The sequence below is a fragment of the Stegodyphus dumicola genome, chromosome X1, assembly GCF_044657685.1.
Source record: "Stegodyphus dumicola isolate Sdum_Otavi_A_Nest chromosome X1, ASM4465768v1".
NCBI classification, from domain to species: domain Eukaryota; kingdom Metazoa; phylum Arthropoda; class Arachnida; order Araneae; family Eresidae; genus Stegodyphus; species Stegodyphus dumicola.
This window is the reverse complement of record NC_140780.1, coordinates 50,935,560-50,961,128: the sequence shown is the minus strand read 5'-3', so window position 1 is coordinate 50,961,128 and position 25,569 is coordinate 50,935,560. Positions and strand designations below refer to the sequence as shown.

Below are 25,569 nucleotides of genomic sequence, written 5' to 3'. Positions count from 1 at the left end.
ACACGATTACACGTGCATGTCTCTATTGTCATTTCCACGCATATTATTTCAAATTCACAATCAGTGCTGGAACATCGACGATTGTTAGCAAGTAGCAGCGAGTAATGTATCGCGATTACATTTCTCTGATTTTACGCTAAGACTATGGCGCAAACCCCAAATCTGCTGGAAGATCACTCACATCTTTTCGTGTTTTTCTGTCATCCGTATAGACGTCAAGTGTACCATCAGGACAACTGCTCCTATCACGGTTGGCTAACACTTGGTTCTAGGAGTATACCACTGAATTCTCCTTGCAGAAAATGGCCATCTAAAAGCCCGAACTTATTCTGTTGGATATCTCTTGGCCACACTTTAAAAAGGTGTGCAAACAAGTCATTCACCACCAACGTTCTTAACAGATATAGTATGGGAAATTCTAGAAGACGTTTGGCAGGCCATACCTGTGAAACACTTCCGTTGATTTGGTAAACATATGCCTTGTTGTAGGCTTTTGAAAGCCCGAATATAAATTCCGTTGAATATCTCTGGGCCATACTGTGAAAAGATGTGCAAACACGTCATTCACCATTAACGTTCTTAACAGGTATAGAATGGGACATTCTAGAAGACATTAGGTAGGTCATACTTGTGATCATACTTGTGAAACGCTTAGTAGTAGATTGGTGAATATATGCCTTGTCGTAAAGGAATTCGATATCATGGCCAAAAGAGGAGGAAATTTTTAACAATCCGGTATCCCTAATTCAATGTCACTTTAGTGTGTTTCGAAATTAAAATTAGGGATTTTTGGAACGCGAACGATATTTGAGAGTGAAAGAAGCTGTGGTTCGGGAGCCACAGCCTGTGACACAGACATGAGCCATCCCTGGCTTGAGTTTGGCTTGAGTCTGATGCATGAAAATTCATGCATGAAAATAAAAAAAAAGATCTGGTTAGCAATTTAAATTAAATTTTGCAGCTTATGTAAAGGAAGTTGCACTAGCTTGAGAAGCAATTATCGTAAAACTTTTCTGTTAATTTATTATTTAATGTAAGTGTAATATGTAATTTAGCTTACGAGTGGCATCGCTAAGCTAAAGATAAGAAAGAGGAATGACTGCATTTTTTTCCTGTGATATCTTTATTATAACAAACACAACCATGCATAAATACAAAATATTCATACAAGTAATTTCTCACAATATGGGACAATGAAGTCATCTTGATGAAATTAACTTTTGAAACATTCTTTACATATATGTTATTTACACTTTTGACAATGTACAATATAACTTTCAATTTTTTGTCTATATATCATTCAATTCACTTTTATTTTATTTTTATTTAAAGAAGTCTCTTCATCAGAAGTGATTCCTCTTTTTTCTTTTTTTGATCATCTTGAGGTGCAATATATTCAATGAAATTTGAAGTGATAGATCTTTTAGCTGCGTAACTCCGTTTACAGTCATTCCAGCGAACCAAATGTTTGGCTAGATACACCACCACATTTAACAAGCCTGGAAAGAAAGGACGCGTTATTCCAAATATAGAAATTGAAGATATCATTCAGCATAATAACTAATAAAAGTAGAATATTAGTCAGTTAATAAAATGTTAGCAGTTATTAAAAGTAGAACATATTATGCATATAAACAAGAAATAAGAAAATATCCTAACATTTCTTTGAAATAGCTGACAATTGTCAGGGAAATTAATATATTTCGCAAACATGAATCATAAAACATTTATTCAGAGTTAGTGAGTGAGTGAGTGCACCGCTATGATGGCTTCCGACCACGGACATGAACTAAACGGAATTATATACCATCACGGCGGGGAAGACTCCAAAGTAACAAGGTTGAATATTACCATACTAATAACAGTTTTTACATATTGGTAACTGCAGGCACTAAGCGTTATTCCGGTTATCTGCTTTAAGTTCTGAACATTTGAAACATAATATTATTCACTGTTGTTTCTGCTTAAGCAGTGTCTTGAGATTTTCTCTATTTTATCAAGGGCTATTCTGTTTCTGAGTGTGTTAGACGTCCATATTGACCAGGCACAGTCCGCTGGTTTCTTCAAGTGCCAGGTTCTTGTATGTACACAATGGAAGTAATAATGGTCCATGTCGCCTTCCTCTCCGCATTCGCAGAAAGGAGTATCCCTAAGTCTGAATCTGTTCAGGAATACTGGGAATGGTCCATGACCTGTCAAGAACTGTGTTAGGCTAGCACAGTGGGTCTTTATTTTCATGTTAACTTTTGGCAGTAAGCGAAATGTCCTTCGTCCTACCCTCTGCCTCTGTCCATCTACTTTGCCAATTTTGTAGCAGACTTGTCAAAGTTGTTCGCTTAATATGAGACCAAGGAAGTTTAGTTGGTCTTTCTAATATATCCGTGCAGTTGGCTGCCTGCTTGGCCAGTAGGTCAGCGGCTTCATTGCCTTGATTCCCTGTGTGAGCGGGAACTCATTTTAAAGTGGGTCTTTGCGAAATAGGCATTGTCAGAAGCTGTTTCTGAATTCGATATACGAAAGGACCCCGGCTGTTTTGACTTGCGATAGCCGCCAGACTTGATGCCGAATCACTGAGTATGGAGAATTTCTCCTGTTGACATGTGTTCGCATATCTAATTGCAGCACTGATAGCTAGAAGCTCTGCTTGGTATACCGAGTTGTTCAAGCCTAGTTTCCTTTCCCACTCGAATGTTACAACTCCATTTTCCAGTCTACAAAAGGCGCTGCCTGTGTCGTTCTCAGTTTTGGAGCCATCTGGGAAAAGGTTATTACTGTTCCTCTGAATTGGTTGGTCGTTTATGCTGCTACCGTCGGAGAGATTAAAAGCTACTGGATGAAAGTTATTGCAGTTGTTTTGCTCCTCGTAGTCCGAGTGGTGATAACTATGACCCCAGAGTGTTGAAGTTTGACCCAGCCTGGTAACCCTTACGATAGCTGTCTCCCTTTTTACTATCAAATCTAGGGGAGGAATTCCAGCCAGTTGTTGTAGGGCTTGTGTTGACGTGGTACGGTAGGCCCTGCATACTTGAAGTAGCTGCTGTCTCTGACTAGAGAGCAGGGATCTTTTCATATGAGAGGTAAGTTCGCCACCCCAGATTGCTGCTCTCTAAGTTATTACTCTTTCTGTAATGGTTCTATGCCAAATTTTTAGTAGCTTAGATGAGATACCCCATTTATGTGAAGTCATGCGTCTCATGTTGTTGGTTAGGATGCTAATTTGAGTCTCAAGATTCCTGACATGTGGCATCCAAGAAAGTCTGTTGTCGAGTAATAGCCCAAGATATTTCAATTGGGGGAAACATTTTACCGGTATCCCATGGAGTTTAATGTTTGGGTTGCGTCTAAGCTGCCTGCTGCGTCCTATGAGTAAAGCTTTAGTTTTCTCGGCCGAAATCTGAGGCTTATGTGCTCTGGCCCATTGGGAGAACAGATCAAGACAGTATTGAGATCTCATTTCGAGGTTACTCATTCCTGTCACAACTAGCATAAAATCGTCCACATAGGCTATGATTCGAGCGTATTATACGCTCTCGAACTGACGAAATGCCGAGTTTGCCACTATATTCCACAGTGTTGGTCCAAGGCATGACCCCTGTGGGCACCCTCTAAAGATATTTTTGACATAAATGCCGCTGTCTGATGTTACTTGTACACTTCGATCTTGAAGGTACGAGCGAAGGATGGTAATAATGACTATTGGGCAGGCCATGTTGTGCAGCAAATTAATTACGTCTGGCCACCAAAGGGAGTCAAAGGCTCCCTTGATGTCAATGGCTATTGCCAGCGAGTGCAAATTGTTGTCCTTGTTCTGTTTGATAGTGGCCATTAAGTCTTTTATGGCATGCTCAGTTGAGTTGCCCATTCGGAATCCATATTGGTTGGGATGCAGGGCGTTGTTCCTTTGCAGGAAGAAGTCAAGTCTGTAAAGAATTACTTTTTCCAATATCTTACCGAACGCTGGCAGTAGACAGACTGGCCTGTAAGATGAAGGTTCTGCCGGAGTTTTGCCTGATTTTAGGAATAAAGCCACTTCTGCCAACTTCATATTTTTAGGAAAGTGCTGATGTTTCCAGCAAGCTGAAATGACCGCAAAGAATAGTTTTAGGAATTCCCGGTGTATCTCTCTAATGATGATATATCAATTACATCCGGACCTGGAGCTTTTTGGATGCCAGAGTACGTATGATGTTATCCACTTCCATTTGCATAGGAGGTGGTAAATTCTGGTAACTTAGCGAAATTTCATACTGTAGGTTTTTCTCGCTTCCTCTTGCTCCTCTAAGAAATCCTTTTCGTCATCATCAGGAAAAACTGCATTTATGATCTCACTGATTACTTCGATGTTGGATGAGGCAATGCTATTCACCATAGGCGAAAGGGTCGTAGGACGGAACACCTTGTTATATGTTATCTTTTGAGTAGGTCCAAAGGCTTTAGTGACATTACTACAGTAAGTTCTCTATGAGATTAACTTGGCCTCTTTAATTTTTCTTTTATATAAAGCTCTTGCTTTATTGTATGTTATCATTTTGAGTTGCCGTAGATATGGATCTACCGTGGATTGTGCTTTTCTCCGAAGTACCCGAACTCTGCTCCTCTCTGTGTTAATCTCTGGTGACCAACAGGATATGGAGTGTTTTGCCTTTACAGATTTCAAACGATATGCTTTGTGAGCGGCTTGCACTATTTTTGTAACTAGTAAGTCGTAGAGATTATCTAAGGAGTTTCTGCCCTGGCAGTTGTTGAAATCTTTGGTAAATTTCTCTACATGCGCTCGAATGTGTTCCCGTAAAACGGAATATCCTCTAAATGCCGTTTTGAATCTTTTCTTTATTATGTAGTCTATAGGAGTATCCAGCTTGTAAGTAATATTTTGTGATCACTGAGTGACGGCAGGTCACTCACTCTCCAATCTTGTATGTACGGAGTTGTATTGGGAGTTGATAGTGTCAGATCTGGCCTTATATTTAGAAGGAATGATAATAGCGATCATCAATGATTTCATTACATATAAACAATTTAGAGATTCCTATATATTTATTTCGCTGGACTGATTTTGATTAAAATGTCAGGAGTTCTCCTTCAGGCCTTTTTTGTAACAGAATTTTCCATTTTTTGTTGAATGTTAGAGGTCGTTTGGTTGTCTTTTTCAACCCCGACACATACTATGTCTAATCAGTCTAGTTTTAGAAGTCAGTTTGGCTGTCTACCTCAATTCCGACATACGCCATCTCAAGTCTGTTTGGCTTAAATGATCTTCTTATTAAAAATCAAGCTGAGATTTTAGCTTTAAGATTTAAGAGATAGATGTTACTGCTTAGAAAAACATACAAATAAGTGCAGTTTTCATCCGAGAGAGCACGAGTTAATTTGATAATTTCCCAATCCCTCAGGTCCAAAAACGAACATTTTTGAAATTGAAATCAAATAGATTTATCATCGGATGCTTGGAAAACTAGTAAAATTATAAATAATGGAAACTGTCCATAATTTCCTAGAATACAGCTTTAGAGTTCTGTTTCGCAGCAAAAATTACTTTTTTCGCCAGTGTCCTTTGCTTATTCTTCACATATTAAAAAAAAAAGGAAACCAAAATTCTTACCGGTGTAAATTACAAAAAACACTCAAGGCACATTTGTGGAAATCTGAAAGTTATAATTCTGCTCCTTGTGTTACAAGTTGGGTGTTTAATCTGATGCTCCTTTTGTGCGTTTGAGAAAAGTTGCGCTAAAGAAAAACTTGGCATTACAAAGTTCCAAACTAAAAGACGGATATCAATTCCAGAGACAAAAAAAACGTAATTTCCTAGTTCTTCATGCGTTCTTAGAAAATATACTTGCCGTTTCTTCATATGAAACTAAGTTTAATGAAAACGTTTTGCTATGACAATGCAGAGAAATAGAGAAGATTTCTTTTTCCAAAGCAAAATTTGACAGCTTCAGAGCCAAATCAAACTTAAAGAACACATCTTTGTTAATTCTCAAGTTAGGAAACTAGTGAGAAAACCTAAACATGAAGTACATTAAATAAGATTGAATTTGAAGTATCTGTCTCTTGAAAACGGAGAGACGATCTTCTTATGAAGCCAAAAGTTAGAAAATTTAACAGAACTAATCAGGTAACTTCTAATCAGCTAACTAATAAAGCTAAAGGGAGAGACAAATACCCTGAGATTCAATTTTGGACCCTTATCTTGACTTCTCCAAAATATTTTGAAGCCGTAAGAGACAAGCAGAGAGAACATTTCCTTTAGGATACCTGTATGATAAAAAGACATTATAAAAGAACCCAAAATGATGGTCGATAAATGTTGGGCTCTAAAAGGAGATGCTTCGAAGGTAAAATGTCAGAGAGACTCGATTAGAACTTTATTTTAAGGACATTAATTCCGATGTTTTATATACGTAGATTAAAAACATTTGTGTAAAACATAAAGCCAGTTACTCAAAATCATTGCCGATATAAAAATTTGGTAACTAGATTTGAAATAAATATAAAAATTGCTTCAAAAGTTCAGTATTTGAAGTTTGTGAAACAAAAAATATTTTATCTCTTCTTATTTAGCATTATCAATAGTTGTTATGATTTGTATAAAGATTCCAAATTTTAAAATCCAGCTGTACAAATTTCATTCAATCAACTAATTTTCCATGACAGATTTACGCACTTTTTTCCTATATACTGTGTAAACTTCCGAAATGACAATAACTCAAATAATTATTCTTTATTGAAATCAAGCAATTTTTCTTTCATGACATTTTATTTCACCGTTAGGGCATTTACTACTCTTACAATAATACTTTAACACTTCAAGAAAATTTTATAAGACAATTTTTTTCTGATGGTAGAAAATGTAAGTCTTTGCCGTGTTTTGTGTTTCATTTCCAACAACTTTTTCAATAAATTTAATACTGAAGAGCTAATGGACAGTTTAACATGTTTCATTGCTAAGTGGCATTTTACATTCAAGACAAAATTCACTGTTTTATTATCTGTATTTCCAATTATGCTAAATGAATACATGTACTCCGTACCTGATCTCAACAGCTTGGATATGATTAGGAATTAAATGTGTTTTCTTCCTTAAATTTATCATTAAAGCTGATGTTGTTTTGAAACTCCTCCTTATACTCAATTTCAGTACAATACCCTAGCTTTTGTTTAACAACTCTACATAACTATTGTTATCTGATAAAAGTGAAGAAAGGCTTAAAATATCATAAGTAACAGAATTCAATAATAGCAAAAATTTAAGCAAATTAAAGATAAACGTGAAAATAAACCTAATCATTCTTTTGTATTTCATTTTAATAAACATCTGCAAAATCAAAGTACATGGGTAATTTTAAGAACGTAAAGTACTTGTGTATATAACATTGTAAAAGTCTGTTCGCACTTTAAACAAAATTTTAAATATTTAGAGAAACGTATGTTAGATTATGTGTTTCATTTTGGAAGTATTATAGCAATAAATTATTAAAGTTGATTACAAAGCTATTAAAAAACCATACGAATAAAAATAATGAGCAAAATCCTACCTTTATTTGTTAATAACAATTAACAAGGCTCAAAGTTTGTTAAAATGTGACTTTTTTTAATTTAGTTATGGAAACTTTGTAGTTTTGTTGTGACTTGTATTCAACTGCAGTAGAATAGTGTAGCGTTGTTCAACATATAGGCATGTCCATAGTCAACTGTAGTTACGAATTAATTAGTGAGTTCAACACATCATAAATAACATAACGCCATAAAGGTTGAGTTTTGAAAGTAGTTTGAGTTTAACTTGCTACTCTTATATCTGTTAATAATTTCATAAATATAAGTATTTTGCGACAGTTATTCTTCCTTTAAACACAGGATGCTTTAGATACCATTAAATTTTAATATTTTTTTAAAATGATGAAACATGATTAAAATATTTTACTCATAACATATTGCGTATTCTGCACAATTTAGTTTAAAGTCAGAAATGTGCTTCAAATAATAAGCTGCTCATACTAGGATGCATAAACTGCCCATGCTAGTACATACTTCATTTTGCTTAAAATTAGCTAAACTGTAAAGACGGCCTAAACCAAGTAACCATCTTAAAGTAAATAACAATATAAAATTTGAATCTATTGAACTGTATAACGAATTTTTCTTTTTGATCAAAACTAAGAACTTGAACTGCAGGCTTTAAGTGTTGAAATATTTGTTTTCTTATGACCTGTTACTGTTACATTAAGAGAATGTCAAAAGTAACTGAATTTTCACAAGCTACATTTTGTCTAAAAGCAAATAAAACATAAAGTTGATAGAAATGCAGAACGATAGCATAAAGAATTATAAGTACTACATATTTGTCCATGTCCTTAATTACCGCAATGCTTCTTCTGAAAAAAAAAAAGGGGACTGACTTACTTTTGATATCGTACGCTTTTCTAAATGATATAAAGCGTCTCAACACATTCCTAATCGCAGCAGTTAGCATTTATTGCACGCTTTTATTTATTTACACAAAGAAAATTATAAAAGTGATAAGACAAAACTATTTGATATAAAAGAAGTTTGATCAAAAGTTAGTTCTATCTAAGTTAACCTCCCAAATTATCTTTAAAGAATCTCAGTATTTAGTGTTGGAAATCTTCAGTTTAACCTTCCAATTTTACATACTTCTTGCCTCTTTCCACTTTCGATAAAATAGTCTCTACATTCCAAACAAATGTTTTTTACGATAATTATTCATTAATTTTTTTAGCCTCATGAAAAAATAAGTAATAATTTTTTTAAGTCAGTGAAGAAAACAATGATGAAAATCGCATCTAGCTTCGTGTGGAAATCTGCATTTATACTAAGCTATTATACAGATTTTTAACATTTCTTCATCTTGGTGTGGTATTCGGCAACTCCATAACCACTGTCTCTCAATATTCTATGACAGTTATTTTAGATTCTGCATTTGTCATTTGCCGCATCGCAGCTTTTTTGTCTTTCAGCATTCAAGCGTGTGTTCCAAAATAATGGCTTTTCTAATTTTGGGGGTGTCTGGATCTCGGTTCTCTCAAGCTACATTTAGTTCGGTTAACAACTATCACGCTACTTAATCTGCTATTTGTATATCTCGATGCATCTAGTATAATAGCTGTAACACCTATCTCTGTTATTCCACATAAACTAAATTAGATCCTACAATGAATCTGGCGAATCCTCGCACAAGCATGAATAAATTACCAGCACAGAAGAAAGGGTGAAAAATAACCCTTTTAAATTCAAAACTAATTTAACAGAAAGGCATGGACTTCATGCGTTAGAAAAACACCGTCCACTTGCGGTGGGAATTAAAACGTAGAATATAATACAAGTCAAACCTGAAATAAATAAAGCAAGAACGCACTTTAATTTACGCCTATGATGTGGACTCACAGAAATCTAACCGGCGTGATAACTAATCTGATATGGCCAAGAGGCTTACTGGCGTGACCGCGAAATGACAACGAAACGTGCGCTTGGCTAGCGAAACACGTTCTGAATAAACTGAGATATTCACACGTTTAAATAGCACGTCACTTAACTTTAAATTTGCATCCTGGCGAGAGAATGTGAGGGGAAGTTGAGAAGTTTAGAATAGGAAATCCAACTAAAAATAAATTTGATATGCAAAATAAGGAAAACCCTACATACCGAGTATCTATTATTCAGCATATTTATTTAATTGATTGCACTTATTTTTACATTCCAATTTCCGTTTGACATCGATGTTAAGCGATTTTTTAAAAATCTTTTTGGAATCAGCGCGATCATATTAAGTAAACAAAAAATTTAACTTTTTCTCAAACGATTAGTATTGAACATCAACCGCAAGATCTTATTTACAATAGAAACCTGATCAAAACTCTAATCTGAGCATTTTCTGCTATTCTTAATAAAATAAACTAGCCACACAATTCTCCACTAATTTGCTTTTAGTGCATTTTTTTGCTATGCTCATTATTTAGCAAATATTTCCTGGCCGTAATTTATTTTTCTATTTACCCTCATAACTCGATAATTACTATTCATTCTTATTCTTTTTTTCTTTATTTTTAATTAAATTCACCTTGGAACACCTTATCAGCTTTAAACCTATTTGCAACAATACACTGGTGTTCCAAAATTAAGGACGACACGGTTTTTTTCAATATAACTTTGTACAAAAGCTTTCCAAATCAACACATTTAGTACCGTAAGATCCCCAATACGTAAGGACATGAGTAATGTAAGCAACACTTACTAAAAGAGAAATCAGAGGGATAAAAAGAAGCTTTATTGAAAAAGTAGCATGGAGCGCAATGCGACTGAAGGCCGAAACATCCCTGTGATGGGTGTCCAGCAAGAAACATCCGGTCTTTAATAGGGGGTATGATCTCCCCTGACTGCTAGGCAGGTTTCACAGCGTCTGCCCATGCTGAGAATGAGGGTGTCAATGAGTTGTTGAGGCATTGCTGCTCATTCGTCTTGCAGAGCCAATCGAAGCTCCGGAATCGTTACTGGTGGTAAGGTACGAGCTGCCAAGCGTCTCCCTAGAAAATCCCATACATGCTCGATGGGATTGAGATCCGGAGATCGTGCCGGCCAATCCATACGTTCAATATCCTCACTCTCTAAGATCTGTTCGGCAGCTACTGTGCGATGACATGGTGCATTGTCGTCCATGAAAAGGAACTGCGGACCCATAGCGCCTCTAAAAAGACGCACATATGGAAGAAGAATCTCGTTACAATAACGGGTCCCGTTGACTGAACCTGAGTCGAAGATGTGAAGGTCTGTACGACTACCAAGCATGATGCCTCCCCAAACGAGAACACCGCCACCTCCATACCTGTCCCTTTCAATGATGTTCGAGGGATGATTGCGGCTTCCCCGCTCTCTCCAGATGAGTATGCGATGAGAATCGCTACTCAGATTGAATCTGATCTCATCTGTAAAGAGTACTCGTCCCCATTCATTGTCTCTCCAATTCCGGTGTTCCCGGCACCACAGAGAACGCCTTCTCCGATGGGCAGGCGTTAGAGGTACACATCGTACAGGGCGTCGTGCAAACAGACCACCACCGTGCAGTCTTCTGGCCACGGTAAAACGCGATATCGGTCGTCCAGTCGCATGTGTCGTGTGTCTAGCGATTTCTCCCGCTGTCTGCCTCCTGTTTCTTCTGGCCTGTAAGGCAATATACCGGTCATCTGCGGGTGTGGTTCCTCGTGGACGACCACTACTAAACCCCCGGATAGCTGTTCCTGTAGTTTGAAATTGTCTCCAAAGTCGTGAAACGATGCTGTGAGCAATTCCGAACTCTGCAGCCACACTTGTCACACTGCGGCCTTCCTCCAACTTCCCAATGATTCGACCTCGGGTAAAAGCATCCAGATGTCGTCTAACAGATTGATTCTCCGCCATTTCTCGCTGAGGCAGCAACTCGGTGTGATTTTAACTGCTATACGGCGTGCAATCTCTTTGCCAATTCGAATTGTTAATTACTATATTGAATATGAATGATTTTATGTTCTCTAAATACGTCACAAAAGGTCAGTGTCGTCTGGGAATCTGAATGGTTATCTTGCAGAAACTTTATTTCTTTTTGAAGGGGGAGGGGCATTGCAACTTATAAATGCAAATATGAAATCTAAAAACATTAAAATGAACAATTTGTAAAAGTGCAATTTTTATGTACGGTTCCACAAGCCCCGATAATAGCATCACCGCAAAATCATTCACCGTAACAGTAAAAGTTGAATTTTCCAATGAACAGTAAAACAATTTTTAATTGACGCTAAAAAAATTACGAAGTGAAAAATAATTCAAATTTTAACAATATTGGAAAAGAAAGAATCAGTGGAGTACAAAACAATGCTAACACTTGGCGAAAACGCATGCTATATTTCACACCTGTAACCTGCAATACAGCGGCGCCACCTGCAACCTAGTGGCCATGAAAAGGAAGGTATTAGTCATTCAACAGCTGTCACAAATGTTGCATGCGCCAATCTATTGGATACACTCAAATGACACAACTGACAGGTTTCCAAGGAGGGATGATTGTTAGAGCCAATTTAACTGAACTTTCAGTTACGGTAATAGCAAAATGTTTTGGGTGTCAAGGAACACAGTATCGGGCATTATGCAGTATATGTGAAAGATGGTAGGGTGGCATCTTTAAAGAACAATAGTGCGCGAAACGCAAAGTTAATTGATAAGGAGAGACGAATATTGAAGATCACAGTGGCCTAAAATGGCAAAAAATTGCCACACCAGATACATTCTAAATAAAAACGTATTCCCAAAACCCCAATTTGAATCAAAACTGTCAAGAGAGAAATCCACGCTGGGAAGTCATTGATAATATCATGTAATGGTTTCAAGTGACGTTAGTGGTGTGGAACTCACCAAGGCTGGGCCCAAAGCAGTGGCTAAAAGTCATCTGGTCTGATGAATCAACATGAGTTTTATTTCAAAACACCGGGTCCGTTTATATCTGGAAAATGCCCAGAGTAACGTTTAGGCTTGCCTGCCTCTTGCCAACTGTGAATAATGCTCGGGGAAGAAGGTGATGCTGCTGGTATGGGATATAATATCTTGGAGAGGTTTTGGCTCACTTATTATTCTGTATGGGAATATCAAAGTCGATCATTTTCTGAGTGTCCTGGTAGAGCATGGGAATCTTTTTATCCACACCTTTGCTCATTTAGGAGAGCGACCGATTTTTCAAAATTGCAGTGCTCATATCCACCATGCTAGGTGTGTTCAAGCATGATTCGAAGACCGTAACAATGGAGCAGGATATTGCGCCTGGTGGTCTCATTGCAATATTATTAGACATTTCTAGATATATCCCTAAACCAAATTTCGTGCTCGTTTTCTACCTCCAGTAAAACTTCAGGAATTAGAGAATGCTCTGACAGAGAAATGGCTTCATATTCCTTTAAATGATGTGTACCGCCACTGTGCGTCTATCCTACGTTGCATACAAATGCGTATTTAGTCAAAGGGTGGTATAATCCGCTATTAATAAAGATTTTCTCGCATTTAACAGGCTTTTTTGGATTATTTTTCCTTGTCTGTAAATTATTTATCTGAAGGATATAAATTTAAAAAGCTGAAGTTATTTAATATAGCAGAAAATAAGAGCAAAAGCAGACAACGATCCAAGAAATAAGAGCAAAAGCAGACAACGATCGGCATCAAAGAAGGTCTTCGAAATTACGAAACCTGACAGTGACTCGGGCCTTACATCTCCAGATCTGATGTTCTGGAAAATACGGGGCGTGTACCGGACTTTCCCAGCAGTCGCCACGATGTTCCACAAAGTCCCTCAGCACTGTTAACGGGGATTTCGTACACCAATGTCTTGACGTATCATCAGAAGAAGTAGTCAATGCAAGTGAGGTCTGGCGATCATGCTGTCCAATGCACCGGGCTCTCCTGCCGATCCAATTTGAGGATACGTTGCATTCAGTTGGAGACCCACATCAAAGGTGTAATGTGAGGGAATCCCATCATACTGAAGCCATATGGCAGAACGCATCGCACCGGGTACGTGTGCGTCGTCCAATAGCTGCGGCAATACTTGCTAAAGAAAGATAACATAGGGTGCACCTGTCAGACGTTGGGGCAATAAGTACAGCCCGACAAAGTAGTCCCCGACGATGCCGGGCCACACATTAAATGATAACCGTCTGTTACTAAGCATAATAAACATGTTTTCTCATCCCGTTCAAGTATTTACTTTCTTGTATTTTGTGTCGTCACTACCCGCGCCAGAAAAGCGTTTCTGACCATGCACTGCTATGTGATTTTCCATCGTCTAAGTTAATTCTATCTCTTCTGAAAGTTTGCAACCGCTACGTTGAAACACCCTCGCCGGGAACATTAAGCTCCCAACGCCGTGCTTCTGGGACGCCAAAGATTTCTTGCGTTATATAGCTGCTGATTCCTGACAATATCCGCTTTCACCTATCACCTGTGCTAAAACACCTTGTATGGTGTCAGATGTAAACAAATATTTCTTTCAAATTTAGTCTAATATCAATCTCCTTTATAAAAAAATTCTTAAAATCATTAATATATAGTTCTACTTCTGCAGAAACAGCTGATTTACCATTATTTTTAAATTAAAATATTTATTAATATATTATGTCAGTAAAATAATTATTTTAAATTCTTTTGAAAGAAAAAGTCGAACGAAGGGTTACAGATATACTGTTACAGTAATGATAAATAATGCAAAAGAGTGAGTGGTTTCCAGATTTATTGATTGGGGGTTATAATTTAAAATGCTTTCGAAAAATTTGCGAAAATTATTTAAAATTAACGTTTTTTAAATAAATCAGATAAAATAAATGAACTTTGTTTGCATTAAGTTAAAATTAATTGTTATGCATAAAAAAGGCAAGAACTTTTAATTAAGAAAGATACTACTAAATGTAAGCAAATTCAATTAACATTACAGAGCTAATATTTTGAGTGTTTAAAAAAACGACTACTCATGCGATTTTTACAAAATTTTCGCAGTTGTAATTATGTACACAATTTCACAATATTTATTAATTACTTGTGCAGTATATTAAAAAGCTTGGTACTTATAAAACTTATACAATAATTTTTGGCGTAGAACCGAAGTATAGTAAAACGTCTTTATATCATTTCAGAAAAAATGTACTCATATTAGCAAAAAGCCATATATAAATCAAATACAAATATGTAGGAGGGGTAAGGACACCCAGACGAATCGGAATCACTTAACTGTATAGGGTAGGAAACGACATTTGCATGTGGTAGAGTACACAGAAAAAAACTAGAAATGAAAAGGAACCATGCAACAGAATACGTGTTTTAACAATAAATGTGCATTTACAAAAATGAACGACGTCAAAAAGATGGCCGAGAGTAATGCAGGCCTCATATTTCCGGTGCATGGAAATTTCGAACATTCTGGAAGATTCTATGCATGTCTGGACTTCCCCAACATTCCCAACAGCTACAAGGATGTGCGAAATTAATTAGTTCTGCGCTGTCAGCAGAGATGTCATACACTTATGCTTTCATATGACCCCAGAAAAGGTGATCAAGGCATTATAGGTCCGGCAATTGAGGAGACCAATGCATCGCACCAAAATGCTCGATCTACTATTCACAAAATGTAACGTCTGAGTGGTTACTAAAGTTGCGGTTGATATGGTCAGGGCATAAATCGTGCTGGAACAACAATGTCGGTTCAAGCATTTAAAGCGAACTAGATCTGTATTGCACCACTGCAAAGCATGACTCATCCTTCAGCATCACAAAAGGACAGGAAAAGAGGCTTTGTACCATACTTCTGCAAAACCCCATCTCACAAAAGCAATCCCAGTGCGTAGTAGTTGTGTAATAACTCCAGTATAGTTAGTATAATCACCGATTCTACTACCTCCGCGTTCGTGTGTGAAATGAAGCTTCCCTGCTGAAGCACTCTGTCCAACCTCTTCTATCGCGTCAGCAAAGCACTCAGAACCTTGTACTCCTTTCTGATTCCAAGTCCTCTGTGCTACTCTACCCCTCCTACAAGTTTGTAACCCTGATGCTGAGAATACATGTATACTTTAAGTCGAACTTTCGATACATGAAAAATACAAACTGAATTTTGTTGATCAGCCATCTAGAATGGAAATTTTTTTAATGGCAAAAGACCTAAAATTGGGAAAGAAAAAAGAATAAATTTAATAATAAATTTAATGTAAAAAGAAGATTAAAAATCTGTGATAAAAATGCTCCTGAGTTTCTTAGCATCACTGTACGCATTCTGAGTGACTGGAAAGAAGGAAAACTGACGTTAAGTTTTGAATCAAGTTGAGTAGTAGAATGGTAGTTTGATGAAATTGAAAATAAAAATTCCAGTTCTGAGTTGAGTTGTAAAGAAGTCGCCTGCAAAAGGGAAAAATCAAAAGGGTGGATGGCGTAAACACAGGGGAAAAATTACTAAATCTAATGACTGAAATTATATGTTTTAATTTTATGAAAAATTAATCATTAAAAATGAAACAAAATAAAATTTTTGAAAAATGAATCTTAAAGCAAATTTTAATAAAAGTATTTTAATTGCGTGGAAGAAAGTAATTTGTCTTGAATGTATTATTTTAAAACTAAAAGTAATTTATAAGAAATGAGGAGTAGAAAAAGTTGCAACAAAAATTAAAAGTGGAAGTGACAGTAAATAATCTTCAGTAACGACGAAATTGATTAATTACCTTGACCTTTAAATTCTCACCTGTAAAAGAAATAAACCTTTTGGAAAAAAAGAGACTTATTCAACTTAGGCATTAAAATTCTAATATTTCTAAAAAAAAAAAATAAAAAAAAAAGTAATTCTAACACAATTATTAACCAGATTTTGAGAATTAAAAGTATTTTCTCTGTTCTCGATGACCTTCTTCAAGAAACTCAATATCTCAAAATTACACTTATTAATAATCAAATTCCCCTTCATTTTATTAACATATTTATCCAGCCGCCCAACCGTGGTAGTGGTTAGCGATGCTGACTGCCGTACCGAAGGGACCGGGTTCGAATTCACGAGAAGGCATGGATGTTGTGCAGCATGGGGACACTCTAAATATCGGCGAGCCGAAAATCCTGTCGAAAGTTTGGTGATAGAGAAGGAGATGTGGGAGAACCTCGGACCCGCCCCCTCCCGAGGTCCTCTCCTTCAAAATTGGGGAGGGGGATCTGCGTAAAATCGTGCAGTGCATATTCGTGCATATTGTGCTTAAGGCTCTTGCCAACGACAGGCGCAATCTTGACTCCTTGCCACGAGGAGTTTCACTCTGATATCAGAAACCTGAGCTGATGTTACTGTCGTTTGGGTGGGATAAACCACAAACAAGAAACAAACACAATTATTAAATTACTCATTAGGTCATATTAATTTTTCTTGCAACTTATGATAGAAACTTCTTAAACCAAATTTCGTAGCATTTTTTGGATGTGAAGCAATTGTAAACGCCCATATAAATACTCAAATAGTCCCTCTATCTATGTTACTAATAAATGGTCATTTTTATACCAGTCCTATTTTCTGCAAATTAGATGAAGCCATTTTATACTAATCTCCTTTTTTGTTTTCACAACTTTTTCTACTTCCCATGACTTGCAAATTACTTTTAGTTTCAAATTATTAAAATCAATGCTAATTCCACTTTAACACGCAGTTAAAATACATTTATTAAAATTTGTTTTTAAGATTAATTTTTCAAAAATTTTATTTAGTTTAATTTTTCACAAAAATGTTAAAATATAACATTTTAGTAATAGTTATTTTATCCCTGCGTTTACACCATCCATCATTTTCATTTGCATTTGCAGGCAAATTTTTACAATTCAACTAAGATCTCGAATATTTACTTTTTCATTTCTTCAAATTATCATCCTACTACTCAAATTGATTTAATATTTAAGCTCAGTTTTCTTTACTTCCAGTCATGTAGAATGCACACAATGATACCAAGAAACATCTTTATCACAAGTTTTTAATTTTTTTCTTTTCCATTTAATTTATTTCTTACTTAATTCAGTTTTATATTACATTTTTTCTTTATCTTAATTTTAGAGCTTTTGACTTGACTTTGAAATATTTTCCGTTTTAGGTCATAGCCTTCCATTCTCAACAAAAGTAAGTTAGTTTCGTTTCCCTAGGTTTTGACCGTAAAAATTTATTGTTTTATAGCTGTTTTGCGATTTCTTAGGCTCTATATATTCTAAAAAATATTAATTACATGTATTAGCTTATTGCATTTAATTTGATTAAATTTAGCTTGTGGATGGATTCTGAGACTTTGTAACACTTTTTTTAGTCATTAACCTCTCAAAATAAATTCTCATTAAAACTTTTTACTAAGTTAATTTTAAATTAATTGTTTGTCTTATTTTTAACGCTTATCCTTTTGCTTAATCAGGCTAACAGTCTACCATTCTCAGTTTTTTTAAAGTTTCGCGTCCTTAAATCTTCACTTTGAAAATTTAATTATTTTAAATTTGCAACAAATTTTTAACAGTTTTGAAATGTATTAACTTTTCTTATTGCTTCTCATTGTTTATCTGGAATGCAAGTTCGAAATTTCTTATTTTATACTATTTAAATTTTATACAGTATTTTTTGTTTTGGGTAACGTCAGAGCAGATTATATTTTGATAATTTATTCAAAATACTAAAAAAAAAAATGTTTTTTATATTTATGCTTTATTTTGTTGCATTTTGTATTCATATTACAAAAACTTTTAATGGCCTTGCATTATTTTAATTTAATTTAACTTTTTATTTGGCACTTATTTCTTATTTACTTCAGAAAATTTTAATTATACATATATAATTCAGAAAACATTGCTTTGTTGAAAATTTTTTCTCTTGATTAGTCATAGTTCTGAATCATGAAAGGCCTTTTCAGTTTAAAATACGCAGCAATCACTTTTCGCTGAGATGGGGAAACTTCATGAGGTTCACTTGCTTAAAGGTGACATCTTCCTGGAGATCAGCCTTTAGTTCGGGGGGGGGGGGACTGAAAGATTTCAAATTTAAAATTATGTCCAAATAAGCTTTTTTACTGTACAGCGTTGCTATTGCTCGCTTTGGAAACCTTAAGTTTGTTAATCAAAAATTCGTTACAAAATATGAAATCGATAATAAAATAATTTTAAAATTTCAAATTGGGGCTTCCAGATGCCCCTATTCGGAGGAAGATTACGCTATTCAAAATTTAATGGCTCTAGGTACCGTTGTTTTATCACAATGCGAGAAACATGCATACATTTATGCAGATTCTTCATTGTTTAATTTCTTTAAATATAACTTTAAATTTAACATAATATTTGGTGGCAACAATATGAAAAGTGAAATACCGCTTGTAGTGAATCAACGCCAAATGCCGAAACAAAATTAATAGTCTTTCTGGGCAAATTGCCTCTTGGACTAAGAGAACTTTTTCATAAAAGTGCCTGCAACTTCAAGCCGGGACACTAGCTTAAAGGAATTACAAGTAAAAGACTTCCAAGCAAGATTTTTGTTTGCATAAATAAGATCAATAAATCATACATTTCCATAAAAAAGTTCCCATGTATTTAAAAAAGTAATATTTATCCTCTCCGTGTCTCTGTTTATCTCTTCAGACACTCCAGTGGTGTTTATTGTTTAAATAAATACTCAGGTGTTTATTTGAAAAAAAAAGCAGTCTTCTTAGATTGGATTATTGCCTAATTTTACATTTACGTGCTCGTCCAATTCGACTCGGATCTTTCATTAGCAGGCATTAATCATTCCAACTCTACGGGTGCCTACCAGCGGCCGAGCGGTAAAGTTGCTGAACACTGGTAGTTCGGTCCGAGGTTCGAATCCCGCGAACGGGCTGGCTGCATGGGTGCTTTCGTGGTTTTCCCCATGTGTAACGTACATACGAACCAGTTTCCCTTAGAAAGTCCTCTACAAAGGCATCCCTCTCCTTAGCCAGATAGCCCTCGAGGCTTTGCCGTAGTTAAATAACCTAACATAACCTAACCAACTGTGATAAAACGGCTTGCGTGCTCAAATTTTAAAACCAATACTTTGTGTAATTTCTTTATTTAAATTATAATATTATTATTTCTAAATATCATTATTTGTGTTAATTATTATATTATTTATTATAATTTTATTATTTGCACCCTTCAAACGTTTTCATATATTACAGCCCTCAAAATGAATAAATAAAGAGCCTGAGATTTTTACTGGTTAGTTAGATAACTCGCATCGGCACAGAATTACAAAAAGGCACTATTTTTTTATTTCATCTGTATATTAATAAAAATACCAAGAACAATAAATCTATATATTTAAAACCAAATCGTAAAACAACTAAACTCCAGTGTCTTTATCGACCAAATATAAAAATATAAAACTTTTATCGACCAGATATTGAACTTGTTTACACAAAATTACAACAAATGACACTAAAATTTATTTCACCTGTGTGATAATAAAATAATAAGAATTATAAATCTGTTATTTAAACCGAGTTTTAAAATAAATAAGACAAAAATGCTCACCTTTGCCAGAAACAGCAGAGACTTCAAAGTACTTAGCTCCCACTGACTTCGCATATTTTAAACCACGAGTCAGAGAGACCTGCCGTATGCCTAAATCTATCTTATTTCCAATTATTATGAGGACACATTCATCACTAGCATCATTTCTGACACCTAGATATAAAAAAAAATATTTTTTGAGTTGAAGTATATTACATGATAAATATTATTGCAATGATTACGTAAGTAAAAATAAACATTTCAGATAAAAATGCCTGCTTTGAAAACATATGCAAATAGCTTCACGTGCATTCGGTTCTGTTGTTGCTTTGTCTAATCTCATTTCTCTGACCTAAGAACAATCCCACGAATTTTATCGTGGCAAAAAGTACAAGACTGCGTTTATCGTTAGCAAAAGTTCAGTTGTTGTTTTGTCTAATATCATTTCTCTCATATAAGAACAAGACTGCGTTTATCGTTAGCAAAAGTTCAGTTGTTGTTTTGTCTAATATCATTTCTCTCATCTAAGAACAAGACTGCGTTTATCGTTAGCAAAAGTTCAATTGTTGTTTTGTCTAATATCATTTATCTGACCTAGGAACAATCCCACGAATTTTATCGTGGCAAAAAGTACAGGACTGCGTTTATCGTTAGCAAAAGTCTTGAGTACATATAGATAACAGTACGACGTCGCACAGTTCCGCCCCAGTTTTGAAGGCCACCCCGGGGAGGACGAGTCTCAGGCTCTCCCACCTCTCTTCCCCTACCAGCAAACCACTCGATATTTTAAGTGCCCCCATGCCACCCACACACTATACATTTACAAACATCCACACCTTCTCCGGGATTCGAACCCGACCTCTTTGGTACTGCAGTCAACGTTACTGGGCGACTTATTCAGTTTTTTAGATATCTATTAAAAATTCTAGTTAATTTCACGAACGAAATATTCTTCGTTACAAGAACAAATTACTTTAAAAATGAAATTCTTAAAATTTCAAAATTTAGAATTCACGTGACCATCCACCTGGAATCAGAAGCAAAAAGTCTAAATATATAGCTTTTTGCCTAATAAAGCAGATGTGATTTTCCACTCATAACCCTTAAATAAGTATAAATATTAAAATCCCAATTAAATAAAATAATAATATAAAATCCCGTTTAAATAAGTATTAAATAAAACATTAAACTTAATTCTCAAACTCACCATTATTTTTCAGTATTAACTTAAAATTTGCTTTGAATTATTTTCATTCATAGTTATCTTCTTGTTTTATATGTCTGGAATGTCTTTATATAGATTAAAGAGAAGTTACAGAAAGCTCAAATTTTTAAAGTTTCGATGAACGATACAATTACATTTAAAACAATATCTAAAAATAATTTCTCATGCTCGGATCGCACAATGAAAAGCAACATCTAAATTGATAGATAAAAGCCAGCCGATTGCCACTAATTGTGGTAGTGGATTTCTAAGGAATTTTTCCCTTCCTAACCGGTGCTTTCGTATGATATAATTGGAAGCACGTCCGGCCAGCTAACGGCAGGTAATCGGGAAGAACCAAAGCATAGCTAGTTTTCATTGCTTCCTGCTCCGAAACAAACATACTGTCTCTACAGATTTCCACCATTTACCTAAATCCTAGAGTTTTAAGTTAGCATGAAAATCACATCTTTTTCAAGCATTCCTCAATTGCGGGCCGCGCATCAATATTCTGCAACCGTCTATTACGTATTGTTACGTTATTTACTTCCTTCACGTTCGTACGGGGTTCGTAGATTTGGAGTGAATAACGAAGACACTTGATGAAGTATCGAAACACACTTTATTTATCAATATTAATCAGATAGCTCCAAAATCACTTTAACAGTCATCGAACTGTTATAAACACGCTGACAGGTTCAGCGACACAGCCTTCACACTGTCAGGCAATAACGGTGGAGACAGCTTCACTGCAAAGCACCCGAGTTCAGCTTCTGCTTGGTCGTTCTCGGAACTCCACGTACTCTCGAGACTCTCCACGCGATGCACTCGATGATATACAAGAGTATAGCTCTCGACTCAGCACAATCTAAGACAAAACTCGACGATGCACTAAAAGACTCTCTTGATGCACTCGACGACCAACTCTGCGCTAGACTTCGAGACACTCGCTCAATGGCTGACTATCAGCTCGCTAGACGAGGCACACACACTAACTGACTGCGGACCAGCAGGATTTATATAGCTTTCGGCTTGTGTTCGAGAACATTTTGGACTAAACCGGTAAGAATTCGTTCCAGAAGGTTCTCCATCCGTCCATGGCATATCGCCAATTTTGTAGTCAAATGTCGCCAAATGGACGATTTTCCGCCAAATGTGGCAACCCTGCCTTCCCTTGCCCTTTTATGGCAACCCTAAAACTGCTGTGCGGGGAAGCTATCTCACCGCGCCTATACATTTCGTAACAGTATTTAAAAATAACTGAATGTAAAATTTCTCCTAAATACTAGAATGCATTTAATTGCCGTTTATTTCTAAAAGCTGCGAAACCGCTTCAAACACTACGCTATTCCTGAAATAATTCCATGCTATTTTTATCATTTCTGTTAAAATTCCCTGCGTGTTTCATAATCATCGGTCATATCGCTCACTTAAAAATTTAGATTACAAAAATTTTAGAATTAGAAAATTTTCTTAGGCCATTTCATAACAGTAAATTATTTAAACAAGAAACTGCGCTATCATTTCGCGAGAAATATCCCTCGAAATTAACTTAATTTCAATGTAATTCATTTAGCCACCTCCTAATAACAGCAGTGGGAAAGAAAGGGGAAAAAAACCTTTTTTTCTTCCCGCAGTCCCCTCCTCTGACAGTTATTTTTATATATAAAGACACTTGAAAAAAAAGTCAAAAAACTTAAGGAGAAATTTTTAAGATATTATAGAACGGAAATATCAGAAACTAAGACAATATACACATTTTGTGCAGAAAGCAGCCCAGTGTGTGAGGGAAACAAAATAGATACGACGCTAAACTAAACTACAAGAAGATGCATGGACTTACAGGAATACTGTTTGTAATTCATGTACACTCATGTTCATAAATTAAGGATAATTCGGAGTCACGCGGAAATCGAACTCTAAAATAAATATATGACCTGTAAAATCACTACACACATCTTCAAGAATCATATGCAAATTTCAGGCAGTAACCAGATGACACCAATGGTACGTCACAATGACGAGAGTGTAAGAGAGTGATATATAAAGAATACAGGCAAAGAAGTAAAATTGTTCCCAGGCGCTTTATAAGCATTTCTGTACAATAAACGAATAGTTATGACACAAAGGACGCATTTGGATGATTTTTTACGTGGTAGAGTTATTGGCCGTCTGGAATGCGGGCGTACCCAACTGGAAGTATCAGACGAACTTGGAATTGCCCAGAGTGTCATCTCCAGGCTTTGGCAACGATTCCAAGATGATGGTAATGTGAGTAGACGTTACAGCAAAGGTCGCCCCAGAGTTACAACGCCGAATGAGGACAGGTATTTGGCAGTTACTGCCAAAAGAAACAGGCGGAGCACAGCCTCAGACCTGTCTCGTCAGCTCTCTTCAGCCACTGGTACGACAATTTCAAGGCAGACCGTGTACAGACGCTTAGGGCAGATTGGTCTATATGCTCGTAGACCTGTCAGATGCGTTCCACTTACTGCAACTCACTGTCACCTGCGGTTAGCCTGGAGTAGAGAGCATGCATTGTGGACACCACAACAGTGGGCTTGTGTGATGTTTTCCGACGAGTCCAGGTTTAGCTTGCAGTCAGATTCTCGCCGGACTTTCATATGGAGAGCTCCAGGTACCCGTTACCACCAAGAAAACATCATTGAACGACACCGTTACGGTGGTGCAGGAGTGCTCGTTTGGAGTGGAATTATTCTGGGTTCCAGAACTGACCTGCATGATCATTGGAACCATGACAAGCCAAATCTATCGGGACGTCATTCTGGAACAACATGTATGTTTGTTTCGGGGCGCCATGGGCGATGGATGACAACGCCCAGCCTCACCATGCAAACATCGTAAGCGAATGCCTTCAATCGGAGGATATCACCCGTATGGACTGGCCAGCATTCTCACCGGACTTGAATCCAGTACAGCACGTGTGGGACATGCTTGGCCGACGAGTTGCAACCCATGTCTACCAGAACTTCGGAGAGCATTGGTTTTTGAGTGGTGTAATATCCCCCAAGATAAGATCTATAATTTGATACTCAGCATGCCTAGGCGTTGTACGGACTGTATTGCATCGTCTGGGAGACATACAATGTATTAACAATCATACCAACAATCTAATATTGGTTTTTTGTAAATAGGCTTTTTTGTAATTTGCTCCAGGGAGAAAAAATCGCTAATTTTTTTAATAATATCAAACATATAGCATCTTTTTTTGCTCTTTATCATTTGTTTAATAAATAAGCTTTACAAATAAGTCAAATTTGTTTTGCTTCTAACTCCTTCTTTGCCTGATTTTGCATTATCCTTAATTTATGGACTTGAGTGTATTTATTAACGAGTGTCTGAACCTCCATTAATAAATAAATTGTTAGCAACAATAATGTGCATTAAAAGCATCAGTTTCGATGTATCTTTTCTCAGGAACTATAAAAATATCCAATGTGAATTTGTGTTAAGTCAAATAAAATTTTTGTGTTACATTAAAACAATATTGTATACAGAATAATAAAAATTTACCTATTTTTTTAAAAGGAAAAATGTCTGCATTTGTTATTGCTAATTTCAATAAATATTATAACACATAAAATGCTTCGTAAAGTGGTTTTAGATACATAGATAAATTTTTAGAAAAAGTATATTGAACCATTTAAAATCATATTTTTATTTAAAAAATAAAAATTTTTTCCCTATTAAATGGATGAAACTCGGTGTTGATGCTAACATAAAGTTGAATAGTGGACATTTCTAATTATGCTTCTATTTTTGGAAAATTGATGACTTTTTTAGAATTTAAAAAGGCAATTACCTCAAAATGAATTGTTTTTAAGATATGGAATTTCTGATCTCCCTCAAATTCTAATTCACAACGTGATCTTAATTCAAAACTTTTTTTATGCTGATCAACAGGATATCAGATAATATTGCTATTATTATTGGTGGCCGTGGCAGTGTTAAAATAGCCTAATTTCAGTAATGATTAGTGACATCTAAAGCCAAAGAAAATGGAAGACTATGTTATTATAAGAACAAATATCAATAAAATAATTTCAAGAAAACTTTCGAATAGGATGATAATTTCCCTGGAAAGAAAATTTAAAATTATTTTTGAGTTACGTTAAAATTTGAAATCTTACTAAATTTAGTATTTCTTTCTTAAAGAGGAAAATTGTATTTGAAATACAGTACCCCTGGCTTATTAAAATCACTGCCGCTCCAAAAATACTGGAGTTTATTAAGCGCCTGATTTTAATATACGGCGATCTGTGTACTGCAAATTGTGATATCAGTTTTAAATTTTTCAGATAAAATAA

General features: G+C 35.8%; 1 protein-coding gene across 2 annotated transcripts in view; it reads right to left on the bottom strand.

The window, feature by feature from the left end:
* Positions 1–1,104: 1,104 nt before the first annotated feature.
* Positions 1,105–25,569, bottom strand: part of LOC118180915 (ras-related protein Rab-21-like) — a 32,320-nt gene continuing 7,855 nt past the window's right edge. Inside the window, exons 5-6 of one of the 2 annotated variants that reach the window (XM_035349997.2) lie at positions 20,059–20,211; positions 1,105–1,499 (exon numbers count right to left, since the gene is read on the bottom strand). In XM_035349997.2, the coding sequence (XP_035205888.1) occupies positions 1,327–1,499; positions 20,059–20,211 (326 nt within the window). In that variant the 3' untranslated portion in view covers positions 1,105–1,326. Of the gene's footprint in view, positions 1,500–16,124; positions 16,256–20,058; positions 20,212–25,569 lie in introns of those variants that run through there. The other variant, XM_085807672.1, reaches the window with a different exon arrangement.